The following is a 17907-nucleotide window of genomic DNA, read 5'->3' as shown; positions in this document are numbered from 1 at the left end:
GCTTTGAGGGCTTCTTTACCTAGCCCCTTGGCTATAATCCATTCACTCAGATATTTAAAGCTGTTCTGTAGCGTGTCTGGTATTTGGTGTTTAATATGTTGTATTGTCCTTGAAATCTGACATAACATCTGGGTCCCCCCCACCCCACCCCCAACTACCATCATTCCCCCAAAAAAGAGAGAGAGAGTGACAAGAAGAAAAAGGAGATATTTGAAAGTATGTTTATTCTGCTGCATACTTCAGGACAGTAATTTACTCATTTTTACTGCTGATATTTCAAAATCGTCTATCTTTATGTCTATGTCATCTGTAAAAACTAAATAGTCTATCTCCAATCTTTTCTTCTTAGTCTGTCTTTAAAAGTTTAAAGGGGTTCCAGAATTTTAGTTCCTTGTACTATTATTGTATTATTTTTGTGTTCTTTTCAAATGATATTTTTAGCACTAATGCATCTTCTTGTTTGTGTAGTTCTGAGATTTGTTCTTTGGCATTATTCAGTGAGTCAGTAATTAATGCCATGTCATCTCCAGAAGTTAGACAATCTATGGTGTTTTTATTTGAATTTATTCTTAATTGAACATCCTTAGTATTGATGGATTTCCTCCATTCTCTCACTACCTTCTCTAATGCAGTTGAAAAGTAAAAGTGGTGAAGCAACCCTGTCTTACTCCTGATTTTATTTCAAAAGGTTTTGAAAGTTTATCCATTAATTTTACTTTCAGTGTTGTGTTTGTTAAAGTTCCTTTAATTATTACTGTCATTTTATTGTTGAGTCTGAATTCTTTTATAATGCTGATCAATGCATTTGTAAGTTGAGTCATATACCTTTTTTCAATTATGCCAAAGTTATCATGTATTTCAAGATCCTGGTTTTCTCCATTTCTATTATGTTCTTTAGATTTAGTATTTGCTCTGCACAAGACCTTCCCTTCCTACATCATTCTTGATACTTTCCTAGTTGTGGGTGAGTATGCCTTCTGATCTCTTTAAAACTGCCATGGACAAGATCCCTCTATAATTGTTAGGTTCAGTTTTCTTTCATTTTTTTTATGTAGCGCACATGTCAACACCAATGTCCAGTCTGATGGTAAACTGTTAGTTGTTCAAATTTCATTAATGATTTCTGTTAGACATAGACTAACATTTTCATTAGAGTGTTTCCACAATTCAGCAGCTATACTACGTTCTCCTGATGCTTTGTTATTTTTATGTTGTTTTATGATTCTAGGATTTCCTCTGTTGTTGGTATTTGAGACTGGTTGTATGCCATATGGTATTATATTTTGGGGTAACTCTTCCCATTCTAAAAGGATATTTCTGGATCAGAAACGGGCAGTTCGGTCAATAAGTGGTGTAAGTTTGCAAATTTCTTGTCGACCCCTGTTCACTAGTCTGGGTATTTTGACGTTGGCCTCTCAATATATGTATTCTTTACTGTCATTTCATGTTAACAATATCAACTTACTCCCAAGAATAAGCAGCTTTCACTCAAGTAATACTTGGCAGAAATCATACCTGCATTTGGATTGGACTTCTTTAACTCTTATGCAGAAAAGTGTGTAGTATACTGCTGCATCCATTTTCAGTAAGCTACTTCAAGAATTCAAAAATCTTGGCAGTAATTCAGGTGCTTTCAAATCTAAACTGAAGGGTTTCCTCGTGGGTTGCTCCTTCTATTCTGTCGAGGGGTTCCTTGAAAAATTAATCTGATTGGTGTTGTATTGTTGATTTTGTTTACTTAAACTTATGACTTGACATTTTTTGGGTTCATAAACATTTTATTTTAATCTGTTATTACTTTTACATCGTAATTTCATGTACTGACATGTTCCATGACCTAGAAAATTTGCTCCTCAATTTGGTCCTAAGGAACTTGATGTGTAAATAAATAAATATTTGGATTACATTATCAAAATGAAAGTCTTCTTTTGGTGGATCACAGTTGTGTAGTTCTTTGAAGTAGTCCGCAAGTATTCTGCAGCTCACTGTCCTATTATGTGCAGTCTTCTCTGTTTTTGGATGTATAAACTGCAACTTGGTGGTGTGCATTTCTTTAAATTATTTTGACTGTTTTATAAAAGTTCATTGTGTTGTTGTGCTTAAAATGTGGCTCAATTGACGGTAGTTAATCTTTTATATGTTGTAACCTGATATTTTTGAGATCTTTAGATGCATGTTTCCTTGCTTCTATAATTTTTTTTCTGTTTTTGTTATTTTTATCTGGATTCGAGATGTTCCAAGCACATTGCCTCTTGATAATCATCACAATCATCATTCTACCAAGAATCTTTTAATTTCTTTTTAAGGGGAATAGCTTCTTCTGCAGACTGAATAATGTCTTTGAAGCACTTCCCAACATTCATGCATTATTTTTCAAACTGCATTTTGTAGTTATTTTCTCTACATATCAAACTTCTTGGGTTGGTTTTGGTTCTTTTTTTCTAAATACTGGTCTAATCTTGAATTTAATGATAAAGACGTTGTACTCTCCTGGCAACTTGTACAATAAGTACCTCCATTGCAGAGTGTCTACTTTGACCAACACGATCAAGTTGTTTTCCACCACAAATCGGATATGGTGATTGATATCCATGTAGTTTGTTTTCTAGGAAGTTTTGTGAAGAATGTTGGTTTTAGTCCTATGTTAAACTATCTGAACAGGTTTAAGAGTCTTTCTCTATTTTTATAGGTTCTTTCATGTGCAGCGAATTGTCCTACTATAGATTTGTACTGACTTTGCCAATTTGTACATTTAAGTCTCCAAGTAATAATACTGTTTTTTTAATGGAATCTGGTCTAGGGTGTTGACATATGTAATTATTATTATTATTATTATTATTACTGCTGTTACAAAACTGTAAGCCTGTGATTGCACTAATTATAATAATATTCTCAGAAGTACAGGGCTATTACACATGATTGAAGTGATTTCATAAATTCACTGTAGCTCCATTCATTGACATATGGTCACGACACACTACAGATATGTAGAAAAACTCATAAAGTTTTGTTCGGCTGAAGCCGCACTTCAGGTTTCTGCCGCCAGAGCGCTCGAGAGTGCAGTGAGACAAAATGGCGACAGGAGCCGAGAAAGCGTATGTCGTGCTTGAAATGCACTCACATCAGTCAGTCATAACAGTGCAACGACACTTCAGGACGAAGTTCAACAAAGATCCACCAACTGCTAACTCCATTCGGCGATTGTATGCGCAGTTTAAAGCTTCTGGATGCCTCTGTAAGGGGAAATCAACGGATCGGCCTGCAGTGAGCGAAGAAACGGTTGAACACGCGTATCTGGACATGCTGGAAAATTGGCTCATGCCACAACTGGAGACCGACAGCACCGACTTCATCGTTCAACAGGATGGTGCTCCACCGCACTTCCATCATGATGTTCCGCAGTTCTTAAACAGGAGATTGGAAAACCAATGGATCGGTCGTGGTGGAGATCTTGATCAGCAATTCATGTCATGGCTTCCACACTCTCCCAACTTAACCCCATGCGATTTCTTTCTGTGGGGTTATGTGAAAGATTCAGTGTTTAAACCTCCTCTACCAAGAAACATCCCAGAACTGCGAGCTCGCATCAACGATGCTTTCAAACTCATTGATGGGGACATGCTGTGCCGAGTGTGGGAGGAACTTGATTATCGGCTTGATGTCTGCCGAATCACTAAAGGGGCACATATCGAACATTTGTGAATGCCTAAAAAAACTTTTGAGTTTTTGTATGTGTGTGCAAAGCATTGTGAAAATATCTCAAATAATAAAGTTATTGTAGAGCTGTGAAATCACTTCAATCATTTGTAATAACCCTGTATATGTACCGTATTTACTCGAATCTAAGCCGCACTTTTTTCCCGGTTTTTGTAATCCAAAAAACCGCCTGCGGCTTAGAATCAAGTGCAAAGCAAGCGGAAATTCTGAAAAAAGTTGGTGGGTGCCGCCACAACTTACTTCTGCCATCGAATATATGTAGCACTACACAGGCATGCGTTGTAGGCACAAAGATAAATACTGGCGCCAAAACCTGTGCGTCAGTAAATAAATTTTAAAAAAAAGGTGGAAGACGAGCTATTTTCTCTGCCCCGAGTTTCGACCACTGCATTTTCATACATTATCCAATGAAGTAAATACAAATTCTGTGTTGTTCATCTTAGAATGTAGCAGCATTTCAATGTACTTCGAAAATCCGACTGGCAAGACTGTTTGGGATGTTTGTCAATATGGCCAGCTCTACGTTCTGAATTTTTTCCTAACTGTGAGAAGAGATGGTTGCTAATAGGAACTTTTATAAATTGTGAATCACATGCAGTATTCTCATCACCATATGATTAATACACATATAAACATTTTGCCATGTATTGTTTCATGTTTGCTGCTGTCTCATTTAAATCCTGTCTGCCTAATAAACTACGAAACTAGAGTGAGACAACAGCAAACGCGGAAGAATATACATATCATGTCATGCTTATATTCGTATTATTCTTATGCTTAATAGTGATACAGTGAGAAATGGAGCACAGCCATTGACTAGATTTTTAAATCTAAGATGACTCTAATTTCTGTGTAGAATGTAATGTAATAAAGAGGCGCATGCAAAGATTTTCAAACGGTGAAAAATTTTCGCTAAAGTCTCGTTCAGAACATCTTTTATCATACGCAGTCTATTAGTTGGTTCTTGTTTATCATTATCAAAGAAAGCAGCAGTGTAAGTAACAACAAATAGCAGTTTCTTGCCATTGTTTCTCTCTCTCTCTCTCTCTTTTTAAAAAAGCGGTGGTAGCACGCACAAAAGCAAGCCATGCCGCGAGCGGCGACAGACCGTAAACACGCACTATCAGAATGCGACAAACAATGCATGACACAGTACAGTAATGCATTTTCAGCTTAGAGTGATAAACACCTATAACAAAGAAAACTGCGCTTATCAGATCAAAGAAAAATAAGCAATCAATTCAAACCAGACGAAGCACATGGAAAAGGAAGGGTACCTGTATAAATACGGACGGAGCGCCCGACACATTGCAATGGCTACCTGGTAAAGCTTAACTGCTAAGCTTACAACTCGAACCAAACTACTGTAGCTGTATAGTCATTCATTCGACCTAAATTGTGTCTCATATTAAAATGGACCAACTTTGTTTCGATTTGGAGATGCGGCCTATAATTTTTCTCTCCCCTTGAATTTCGAGTCTCAAATTTCAGGTGCGGCTTCGATTCGGGAATTTTTTTTTTCCTTGGTTTCGAGTCTCATATTTCAGGTGCGGCTTAGATTCGAGTGCGGCTTAGATTCGAGTAAATACGGTATACTGTGAAAACTTTATGGGTTTCTTATGCTCAAACTAAGAATGGTCTGCATCATTTATATTTGATGCAATTGAATATTTGATCGGTGTGCATAGAGTATACAGAGCCGAAGAGTTTTTGACTATATAGTATAAATGTCTGTCAGGACAGAGTTGATAAAATAAGTGAATGACAAAAGGATAATGCAAGAAAACCTACAGTGGTTACCTTTTTAAGCTACTGACAGATAATATAGCTAGAAAATGTGGTAGACAAAAGAAATGATAGAAGAAAGAAGAAGAGGAAACTACAGTTAGCAGGCATAACTAAACAAAATTAAGCAAATGAATAGAGTTCCTCATTTTTTTAATAGAGAGTGGAACTTAAGTTGATTAATTTTAAATTAAACTAAACTGGAAACAACTGCCATAATTCGAACAGTCCATGGGTGTACTGCCAGTCCATAGTGTCCAATGGGCACAATATTTTGGTGATCAGACATGTCGCCATCGTCAGGGGCACTGATGAACTGAGCTCCTGAGAGCGGGTGGCCATCCTAAATCTCCTCCCCTTGCAAGGCGTTCTCTCTGCAGTCCATACCCACGCATAAGCGCTCGCTGAGATGCTGGCGTCGGCGTCTGTGATGGTGTCGGTGTAATTGCCTCATCCGCCCAAGTCGCCCATTCGTTTCCTTAGCTGAGCATCTTTTTAATTAGACTCAGTGCTGGTTCCCATGCCCTGCTGAGGTTGTAGCTGCAATCTTGGTTGATGAGTCTGTCCCTGGTATGAATTTTAATAGCCTCTCTAACAACACTGTCCCATTATCTAGATGTCTGTGCCAAGACCCTGGTATATTGGTAGTCCATTTCATGATTTTCGGACAAACAGTGCTCTGCGACCACCAACTTGTTGGGGTACCCAAGTCGAGTGTGCCTCTGATGTTCTCAGCAACGATCTTCGATGGTGCGCTCCGTCTGTCCAATATAGGTCTTCCCACATTGACATGGAGTCTGGTACATGCTGGCCCTCCGCAAACCGAGATCATCTTTGACACTTCCCAATAATGCTCGTGTTTTATTTGGTGGGCAAAAGACAGTTCCTACTCAGCTCTCAGTTCGTCAGTGCACATGAGAATGACAACATGTCTGATCGCCCAAAATATTATGCCCGTTGGACACTATGGACCGGCAGCACACCTGTGGATATTCGAACAAGAAATATACATGGAGAAACTGAAGAAGCACATTTAGCATAATGTTTTAATAGCCTCAGAACTGGGAAAGTACATTTAATTACATGTAAAAAGCCTAAACTGTACATTGTTCCAAAAAAATCAAAGACTGAAATATACAAAATGACATACAAGGAAAGAAAACTATAATACTCTGGTGATCCACAATATTACAAATAACTGATAATCACATTCTTAATATCAAGTATGCCTTTCACAGTGTAACTGACACACTTACAGACAGATTAACTATAGTTTCATGCATTTAATTTATAAATTAATAGACTGTTTCACTGAGACTGATTATTGCAAAATTTCTGTTACAGGTTGGCATAGTTGGTCGAACAGGAGCTGGAAAATCATCGCTTATTGCTGCACTTTTCAGGCTAGCAAACATAGAAGGAGAAATTACGATTGACAACATAGACACAAGTACTATAGGCCTCCATGACTTCCGTCCTAAAATCTCAATAATCCCTCAGGAACCAGTGCTCTTCTCTGGGTCTCTCCGTAAGAACTTGGATCCATTTGATGAATTTCCAGATGCTGATCTGTGGCAGGCATTGGAAGCAGTAAGTTTTTGAACAGTGGTTTTTTTCACTGCTTTACTCACATTTACATCCTTATAAGAATTTATTTCTTATAATTTTTGGTTTCTTATAATTTATACACTTGAAGAATGATTTTAAAACTGTTGTATAAATACTTCTTTTATTTTACATGTCTGATGAGTTACAGTTGCATTAGATATTATTAAACTTATACACAGATTGCAAATTCATTTGATGTCATAGATATACAATGTATTAGTGACACATGGAAGTTTATGGTAGACTGGACTTGAACTCTTTGTCAGTAAACCTATCCATACTTCTAGGTATCACTTTTAACATATAACCAATACTGCTAGAAACTCAATCCAGAGATGGAACCAAGCAGTACTGAATGTAACATTGAGAATGAAGAGTAAAGTGGGCATCACTGTTGTTAGAACAATAAATGGAACATGTTTGTTTCCAAACAAGACACATCACATACCCTTGACAATTGTACTATTGTGCACTATTTTCAGGGCAATATAGGTACAAATCCAATTGAGGCAAGAAACTAAATGAAATGCAATAACTCTGTAACAAGCTGCCAGAGTTTTGGGCTCAGAAGGTATCCCTGAAAAAACCCCGAAAGTTTATCAGTGGAGTTATGATTCATCTCCTACATGGATCCATGGAATGTGGAATAAATAAATAAACTCATATAAATAAGTGATCACCAAAAGTAAGATACATAGAGAAATAGGGGAGTGAGGAACTACTACACAGATTACTAGAAAATTTTGAAGTATGAATATTTCATATTTCCTTTCTGTTCCAAAATTCCATGTCATAAGAGTAAAGTTAAGAACACCTCTTGCTTATAAAACTGGAATTGCATGACAAGTTACATCCTTTACATATGTTAACATTTGTGATACTCAAATCAACTCCCCATGAACCATGGACCTTGCCATTGGTGGGGTGGCTTGTGTGCCTCACTGATACAGATACCTGTACTATTTGTGAGGAGGATTTGTTGAGAGGCCAAACACATGTGTAGTTCCTGAAGAGGGGCAGCAGCCTTTTCAGTAGTTGCAGAAGGAAAATTCTGGATTACTAAATGATTGGGTCTTGTAACATCAGCCAAATGGCCCTCCTGTGCTGGTGCTGTGATTGGCTGGAATCAAGGGGACATTGTTGTTATTATTGGATTCATGTCTATCCTGTCCACAATAGTGTCTTCACTGTGCTGTTCATAATAGCTTACCTGCATTTCTATTTTGTTATTCATTATTAAACCTACTCCGGCATTATCCCTATTTGATTGTATATTTATCACTCTGTATTCACCCAACCAGGAGTCCTATTCCTGCTGCCACTGAACTTCATTAATTTGCACTATATCTAACTTCAAACTATCTATTCCCCTTCTTAAACTATTTAACCTTACTGCCTGAATAAGGGATCCATTCCACACTTCCCCCCGTAGAACACCAGTTTTATTTCTCCTGACGAACACATCCTTCTGAATAGTCCCCACCAAGAGATCCAAATGGGGTACTATTTTACCTCCAGAATATTTTACCCATCATCATTTAACCATAGAGTAGAGCTGCATGCCCTTGTAAAAATACACGCAGAAACTGAAGCAAGCACAATTCACACACACATGACCACTGTCTCTGGCTGCTGAGGCCTCAGTGGCCTTGGCTCACCTCAGTGGCCAGAGACAGTGGTCATGTGTGTGTGAATTGTGCTTGTGCGAATTGTTGTGTTTTCTACTTCAGAAGAAGGCTTTATGGCCAAAAGCTCAAATGTGCAGCAGTCTTTTTGTTGTGTCTATCTGCAACTCACTGTCTCTTCTACACCAAAGCACCAAAGAAACTGGTATAGGCAAGCATATTCAAATGCAGAGATATGTAAACAGGCAGAATACGGTACTGCACTGAGCAATGCCTATATAAGATAACAAGTGTCTGGCATGGTTGTTAGATTGGTTACTGGTGCTGCAATGACAGGTTATCAAGATTTAAGTGAGTTTGAATGTGGTGTTATAGTCGGCGCATTAGTGATGGGACACAGCGTCTCCGAGGTAGCGATGAAGTGGGAATTTTCCCATACAACCATTTCATGAGTCTACCATGAATATCAGGAATCCAATAAAACATCAGATCTCCAACATCACTGTGGCCAGAAAAAGATCCTATAAGAATGGGACTAATGACAACTGAAGAGATTTGTTCAACATGACAGATGTGCAAATCTTCCACAAATTGCTGCAGATTGGGCCATCAACATATTAAAACCATTCAACAAAACAGGATCGACATGGGCTTCGTGAATCCATAGACCCTGCATATCAGCAGGGGACTGTTCACACTGGTGGAGGCTCTGTAATGCTGTGGGGGACGTTAGTTGGAGTGATATAGGACCCCTGATACGTCTAGATATGACTCTGTCATGTAACATGTACATAAGCATCCTGTCTGATCACCTGCATCAATTCATGTCCATTATGCATTCCAATGGACTTGGACAATTCCAGCAGGACAATGTGACACCTCATATGTCCATAATTGCTACAGAGTGGCTCCAGAAACACTCTTTTGAGTTTTATTTTATTTTATTTATTTATTGCAATATGTATTCCATAGATCCAGTTCTGCGTGTTAAGGCATGGATGTGGAACGAGTCAAATACATTAGTTCATTCTTACATTAGTTTCCACAAGGACAATAAACAAAGATTAATGATACGAGTGGGAAACACAATCAGTAGGATAAAATTACACTCACAAGCAGAGTTCCAGATATAACATTCTGATTTTGTCCGAACAATTTTTTACAGATCACCAATTAATATGATTAACACAGTAAAATATACTGAGGCAGGAATATACAATAGTAGTTGGGAAATTAAATTAGCTATCTCTGCTATAGAATTCGTCTAGAGAATAGAAACTTTTTTCAAGCAAGAACTTTTGCTTATTTTTAAATAGTACTTTTTTATCTCGTAGACACTTTATACTACTTGGAAGTGCATTGAAGATATTTGTGCTTGTGTATTTCACACCTTTTTGCACCAGGAACAGATTTTTCAGGTCAAAGTGTATGTCACATTTCCTCCTTGTGTTATGGTGATGGTACATTTCATTTGTTTCATATTGAGGAGGAGTGTGAAACATGAATGTCATGATTGAAAAGATATATTGTGAAGTAGTGTTCAGGATCCCTATTTGTTCAAAAACATTGCGACATGAGATTCTTGGAGGCACTCCACACAAAATTTGGACAACCTTTTCTGACTTGTAAAAACCTTTTTCAATAGTAGTGAATTGCCCCAGAAGATTATTCCATAACACGTAAGTGAATGAAAGTAGCCAAAGTAAGTAGATCGTGAGACATTGACGTCTCCGATTTTGGCGATTATCTGACTGGCAAATGTTGCTGAGCTGAGCCTTTTCAGGGTTTGGTTGAGGTGCTGTTTCCAGTTACGCCTGCTATCTATATATGTGCCCAAGAATTTCAAACAATCTGCTCTCTCTATCTGTTGACTCTCATGTAAGATGTTTATTTCCTGTGGACTTATGTGACCAGAATGGAAATGAATATAATTAGTTTTGATAGAGAATTTACTGTGAACCAGTTCATAACATCCTCAAGTAAATGGTTGTCATTTAATTCTAGATCAGAGGGTATCTTACTGTCTATCACAATACTTGTGTCATCAGCAAACATTGTAAAATTGCTCGTTTTGTTTGAGGACAATGGTAGGTCATTGATATAAATGAGGAATAGCAGGGAACTAGGGACAGAGCCTATTGTTACCACATAGCACTGTTTTCTGTTGTCTGCCCTGTAGTTAGGATTTGAGCCAGTTGCCCATTTGTCCTCGGAGTCCATAGTGGCATGCCTTCTCTATAAGTATTCTATGACTAACACAGTCAAAGGCTTCAGACATATCACAAAATATGCCCACAGGCAATGTCTTTTTCTTGAGGCATTCCAAAACGTTATTCGTAAATGAAAATATTGCTTTAGCTGTGAAGATACCTTCTTTGAATCCAAACAGGTTTTTACTAATTATTGCATGTTTTTCTAGGGGACTGACTATTCTGGCATATATTAGCTTTCTGAGAACTTTAGAAAATGTAGTCAAAAGAGAGATAGGCTCATAGTTTGTAACATCTGAGGCATTGCCTCTTTTGTAGAGGGGCTTTACAACAGCATATTTCATCCTTTCAGTGAAAATACTTTGTTTGAGAGAGGCATTGAATATATGAGCTAGGACTTCACTGAATCCATTGCAGCAGGCTTTTAAAAATTTGCTAGAGATGTCATTAACACCAGTTGAATTTTTTGCTTTCAAAGAAAAAATGGTTTTTTAAATACTTCGACTGGCCACCAAACTCCGCAGACATGAACATTATTGAACATATCTGTGATGACTTGCAACATGCTGTTCAGAAGAGATCTCCACCTCCTCATACTCTCATGGATTTATGGACAGTGCTGCAGGATTCATTGTGTAAATTCCCTCCAGCACTACTTCAGACATAAGTCGCATTCATGCCATGTCGTGTTGTGGCACTTCTGCATACTTGCAGGGGCCCTACATGATATTATGCAGGTGTACCGGTTTCTTTGGATCTTCAGTGTATGTGGTTGGTAGCAATGTAACATTTTCTTAATATTCTTGTTATTCTGTCCTGAATTTTCCATTATTAATTTTGCAGCTTATGTCTGGGTTGTAGTGACTTTTTGTTTTCCTAAGATATGTACAAACTCGTGCTAATGCCTCTGTCTTTCTCCAAACTTCTGCATACTTGCAGGGGCCCTACATGATATTATGCAGGTGTACCGGTTTCTTTGGATCTTCAGTGTATGTGGTTGGTAGCAATGTAACATTTTCTTAATATTCTTGTTATTCTGTCCTGAATTTTCCATTATTAATTTTGCAGCTTATGTCTGGGTTGTAGTGACTTTTTGTTTTCCTAAGATATGTACAAACTCGTGCTAATGCCTCTGTCTTTCTCCAAACATAGCATCAACATGAGCTGCATGGCCTCAGAAAAATGCACACAGAAATACAGAAATTCACACAAGCACAATTCTCACACACACACACACACACACACACACACACACACACACACACACATGACCACTTTCAGTGGCTGCTGAGACTTCAGTGGCCTCATCTGTCTTGTCCAGCATTTAAGTGTGGATCAGTCTGCTCTATTTGTTGCTAATTTGACAATGCAAATAGTGCTTTTATATTGTCTCAGATCTTGTTAATATTTGGTTTTCTCTGAATTTACAGGTTGAACTGAAAGAAGTAATAAATGAAACATCAGCAGGGCTTAATTTTAAGGTAACTGAGGGTGGATCAAATTTCAGTGTTGGCCAAAGGCAGCTGATTTGCTTAGCAAGAGCTGTTATTCGCAAAAACAAAATACTTGTTCTTGATGAAGCAACAGCTAATGTGGATCCTGTGTAAGTTGTTTCCATTCATTATGGATGCTTGTTTCATAACTGAGAAAATATGAGATGGTTGTTTATTAGCAACTGAATGCTATATCTGTTGGAAATTATTAACAAGTTATTGATGAGAACTACATATGAAATAGTAATCATCTCTGTTAGCTCATAATAACTTTACAGCCTTTTCACTTTTCACTGACCTTGAAAAGGAGTTGGTTAACAGTTCATCAAATATTACTATTATTCACTTACCAGACCACACCATCTACAACAAATGGGATTTTAGAGTTTCGCTTTAGCTTTTGTTTGTGTCCATATCACTTTCATTCTCTCAGTGTGGGCACATTTGCCATCATTATTTGTTCTGATTCTCCATGGATTTTTCTGCCAGGTCAACTATCCAACTGTGAAATTTGTACCTATTTTTTTTTTCTGTTAGATGTATCATGTTGTGTTATTCTTGCTTCTTTCACTTCGTCCTCCACTAAACTGAGTCATTTTACTGGTTAAATTGTTCTTTTACTGCAGTTATTGTAGAATTCTACAACCTGTCTAGTTAAGCAGGTCGGTTTCATTCTTTTAACATGTCCATAAAATTTTAGCCTGTGTTTCTTGATATCCAGGAACTATTAATAATCTTTTCAGTTTTATTGTTCGCTCTTAGTGTATGTGTTCCCTCTTTAGTGTAATTTGGACCTACAATATTCATAAAGACTTCTCTTTCTCTCTTTTGAATTTCTGCAGTGTCCTTATTTCTTTTTGAAATGATTGTTTCAGACTTATAAAGCCACTCTGGTTTGATTGCTTTGTATTAGTGTCTCAGTTTTCTATCTGTTCTAATATTGGTTCTTTCTAATTTGATTGGCTCATCAATTTTAATCTCTAATCTTAGTTTTGACCACCTTTGGATTACTTTTGGAAGACACTGTTGCAAAGCAATGGGAGAGAGTCTCTCACCTTGTCTCACTTCTGTTTTAAGTTTCAAAATTTCTCCCTTGAACTTTACTTTAGATTTTGTACTACTTAGTGTTTCACTAATAACTGCAGTCATCTGGAGGTTTAGTCCTTGTTATTTCATAATTTGAAAGAGAGACTTGTGGTCCACTGAGTCATAAACTTCTTAAAAAATCTACAAAGTTGCAATCTACTTTCATATCTCAAATTTTTATGTCTGTGGATTAATTTCAGAATTAAAATTTGAATGGGCAAGAACTATTTGGTCTGAAACGCTTTTTTTTTACATCTGCCACTTTTGCATTCAAGTTGCTGTTGTTGTCTCTTTTCAGGAGACATTTTAATGGCATTTCATATGTGACTGGAAGAAGGGAAATCCTTCTTATAATTATTAACATCAGTTCTGTCTCCCATCTTATTTAGTGGGTGTGTCAATGCAGATTTCCAGACATCCAGAATTTTCTTTGTCTGCTAAATGTTTTGCATGCATACCAAAGCTACTTATCTCAGTTTACCTTCAATCACATAGCAAAGGAAAACTCATTGGTTAGGCAAATAAATAGTTAAATGTCACACTGTGTGTTGTATTGCATTGAAATAATTAAACTGTTAAGCCACGAAGGTGGCTGTGTGGTAATGAATCAAGACTGTTAGATTGTGGAGGTGAGTGCTGTCTCATTTCGAGCCCATATTGTACTGGTTCAGTTCTGCTGTACAACCTCAGTATGTTTTACAGATGGTTACCCACAATTGTATAGGCAGTGGAGGGCTAGATAAGCATTTCTGCTTCAATTATGCGCTGTACGAACAGGAAGAATACAAAGAAAAAAAAATCTACATTAAAACACTGCAGCACAGGTAGAGTTCAGCATTGATATATCAGTCCTTTTCCCATGCCCCATGTAGCACCACATTCTGCTCCTGCTCTTCCAAACTGAGTCAGTGGTTCCCATAATTTATTTCTGACAGCACAGTTGAGCTTTTTTTAATTAATAATAACAACAGTATATAAAGGTTTGGACTATATGTTTCAACACAGTATCTACATATCAGGTATTATGTGTGTAAATAGATCAATGTTATGACACAAATGGGTTAATTCTTTCAAATGTAAATAGCATGTGAAATGGCTTCATGGGTCAAGTGTGATAAATGTAATTTATTTTAATGTTTTTGGGCCAGCAGACTCAGGTGTTCTGTGATAGTTCCATCTCCACTAATGCTTTGTACTTTTTTTTGGGCTTTTGATTTCTCTATCAATTTCCTTTTCTCTTGGTGCTTGTCAAGTTGGATTGGTTTTTAGAGCAATTTGTGATGGCAATCTTTATGTGGGCTTAATGCATTTTAGAAGGTTCTTGAAATATTTAGAAAAGTCTCTATAATTACCTTGGTTGTCCATTTCCTTTCTGAAAGCAGGTATTTTGCAGCTGGTACCTATTTGGCTGAGTTTTAGTTGTATAAATAGTTCTGGTGTTATTCTTTTGAAAATTTTACTCAGTTTCACAGTCACAACTGCCCTCATATTGTCTTTTTGTTTGTCTGATTGAGTAAGAAGCTTCATTTATTGTCAGCATCATATCATTGAAATTTTTTTATTTGTTACTATTCCATTTTCCTGAATTTTCTCTCTTTCCATAAATGTGATTTAAAAGTGCCCATTAGCATTTTTATATGATTATAGAAATTTGGAGATTATATTTTCTAGCACATTCCAAGACTTATATACTTCTTCTGGATTTGATCTACTTTATTGTTAGTCTAACGTTCTGATGACTTAAAGTGTGAGTGTGGATCTGAGTTATATCAGCATATTCCCCCAAACCACCTCCCACTTCTTTACGAGATGACTTACTTGGAATTTGTAGCCACTCTTCTTTACTGGATAACTGGCTGCTAGAAACCCTCTTGACTTCTTCTCTGTCGAATAATGCTAGGTACAGGAATTTTTAGACTCTTTCTACTTATGAAATAAGTAGACATAAAAACTTTACTTTTCATCAACTAATGATGTATTTGACCTCCATACACAATAAAAATTCCACTTTCCACATGAATGTGTAACTTCCTGCAAGTCTTTTATATAGTTGGATGTTAGAAACAAATTGAATTACAGTTAAAAGAACATTTTCTTGGATACCATGACCTTTCTTAACAGGAATCATAAAAATGAGTCTTACCTCAAATGATGTTGCGTCAAGAGTCTACAAGAGTACTTTTTCAGCTGTTCTTGTTTTAATAACAATAGTCAATGACACTATAAGCATAGAGCTGTATATAAACTCCATGGTTCTTCCTTACACACTCACTAAAACATCTACGGATTGCCCAACAGGTACTTGTTGTTGCCGTCTGACCACTGGGTCTACTTTCTCCATGCAACTGATTTTAAACCTGCACACACTAACATGTGATGCACAGTAGGCAGGATTCTACCATCCCACACTCATATCCAGAATATTGTGTGTTCAAGACGTTAGAAGGTTGAGTGGTTGTAGAATTTACACAGAAATTCTTGAATCGCTACATTAGATCAGCATATGTGTATTAGCTACTGACTACTGGTTTGATGCAGCTCTCCATACTACTCTATCCTGTGCAAGCTGCTTCATCTCCCAGTACCTACTGCAGCCTACATCCTTCTGAATCTGCTTAGTGTATTCATCTCTTGGTCTCCTTCTACGATTTTTACTCTCCATGCAACCCTCCAATACTAAATTGGTGATCCCTTGATGCCTCAGAACATGTCCTACCAAGCAATCCCTTCTTCTGGTCAAGTTGTGCCACAAACTCCTCTTCTCCCCAATTCTATTCAATACCTCCTCATTAGTTATGTGATCTACCCATCTAATCTTCAGCATTCTTCTGTAGCACCACATTTTGAAAGCTTCTATTCTCTTCTTGTCCAAACTATTTATCGTCCATGTTTCACTTCATACATGGCTACACGCCATACAAATACTTTCTGAAACGACTTCCTGACACTTAAATCTATACTCGATGTTAACAAATTTCTCTTCTTAAGAAACACTTTCCTTGCCATTGCCAGTCTACATTTTATATACCCTCTACTTCAACCATCTTCAGTTATTTTGCTCCCCAAACAGCAAAACTCCTTTACTACTTTAAGTGTCTCATTTCCTAATCTAATTCCCTCAGCATCACCCGACTTAATTCGACTACATTCCATTATCCTTGTTTTGCTTTTGTTGATGTTCATCTTATACCCTCCTTTCAAGACACTGTCCATTCCGTTCAACTGCTCTTCCAAGTCCTTTGCTGTCTCTGACAGAATTACAATGTCATGGGAAACCTCAAAGTTTTTATTTCTTCTCCATTGAATTTAATACCTACTCCAAACTTTTCTTTTGTTTCCTTTACTGCTTGCTCAATATACAGATTAAATAGCATCGGGGAGAGGCTACAACCCTGTTTCACTCCCTTCCCAGCCACTGCTTCCCTTTCATGTCTGTCGACTCTTATAACTGCCATCTGCTTTCTGTACAAATTGTAAATAGCCTTTCACTCCCTGTATTTTACCCCTGCCACCTTCAGAATTTGAAAGAGAGTATTCCAGTCAACATTGTCAAAAGCTTTCTTTAAGTCTACAAATGCTGTAACTGTAGGCTTGCCTTTCCTTAATCGTTCTTCTAAGATAAGTCGTAGGGTCAATATTGCCTCACATGTTCCAACATTTCTACGGAATCCAAACTGACCTTCCCCGAGGTCAGCTTCTATCAGTTTTTCCATTCGTCTGTAAAGAATTCACGTTAGTATTTTGCAGCTGTGACTTATTAAACTCATAGTTCAGTAATTTTCACATCTGTCAGCACCTGCTTTCTTTGGGATTGGAATTATTATATTCTTCTTGAAGTCTGAGGGAATTTCGCCTGTCTCATACATCTTGCTCACCAGATGGTAGAGTTTTCTCAAGACTGGCTCTCCCAAGGCTGTCAGTAGTTCTAATGGAATGTTGTCTACTCCCGGGGCCTTGTTTCGACTTAGGTCTTTCAGTGCTCTGTCAAACTCTTCACACAGTATCATATCTCCCATTTCATCTTTATCTATCTCCTTTTCCATTTCCATAATATTGTCCTCAAGAACATGGCTCCTTTATAGACCCTCTATATACTCCTCCCACCTTTCTGCTTTCCCTTCTTTGCTTAGAACTGGGTTTCCATCTGAGCTCTTGATATTCATGCAAGTGGTTCTTTTTTCTCCAAAGGTCTCTTTAATTTTCGTGTAGGCAGTATCTATCTTACCCCTCGTGAGATAAGCCTCTACATCCTTACATTTGTCCTCTAGCCATCCCTGCTGTGAACCATGTGAATTCACTAAACTTCCAATTTACTTTGAGATGCATACACCAACTTATTGACTGCAAATAGCTTTTTTCTTCATAGTGAAAGTCACAAATGTA

The 17907-nt window shown here is 37.4% G+C and overlaps 1 protein-coding gene across 1 annotated transcript in view; it reads left to right on the top strand.

The window, feature by feature from the left end:
- LOC126162653 (probable multidrug resistance-associated protein lethal(2)03659) overlaps positions 1 to 17907 on the top strand; it is a 316093-nt gene that overhangs the window by 274261 nt on the left and 23925 nt on the right. The window contains exons 22-23 of the mRNA XM_049919291.1: positions 6847 to 7092; positions 12376 to 12548. Of these exons, the coding sequence (XP_049775248.1) occupies positions 6847 to 7092; positions 12376 to 12548 (419 nt within the window). The remainder of the gene's footprint in view (positions 1 to 6846; positions 7093 to 12375; positions 12549 to 17907) is intronic.

This window comes from Schistocerca cancellata, chromosome 2 (assembly GCF_023864275.1).
Source record: "Schistocerca cancellata isolate TAMUIC-IGC-003103 chromosome 2, iqSchCanc2.1, whole genome shotgun sequence".
NCBI lineage: Eukaryota > Metazoa > Arthropoda > Insecta > Orthoptera > Acrididae > Schistocerca > Schistocerca cancellata.
This window is presented reverse-complemented; position numbering and strand designations above follow the sequence as displayed.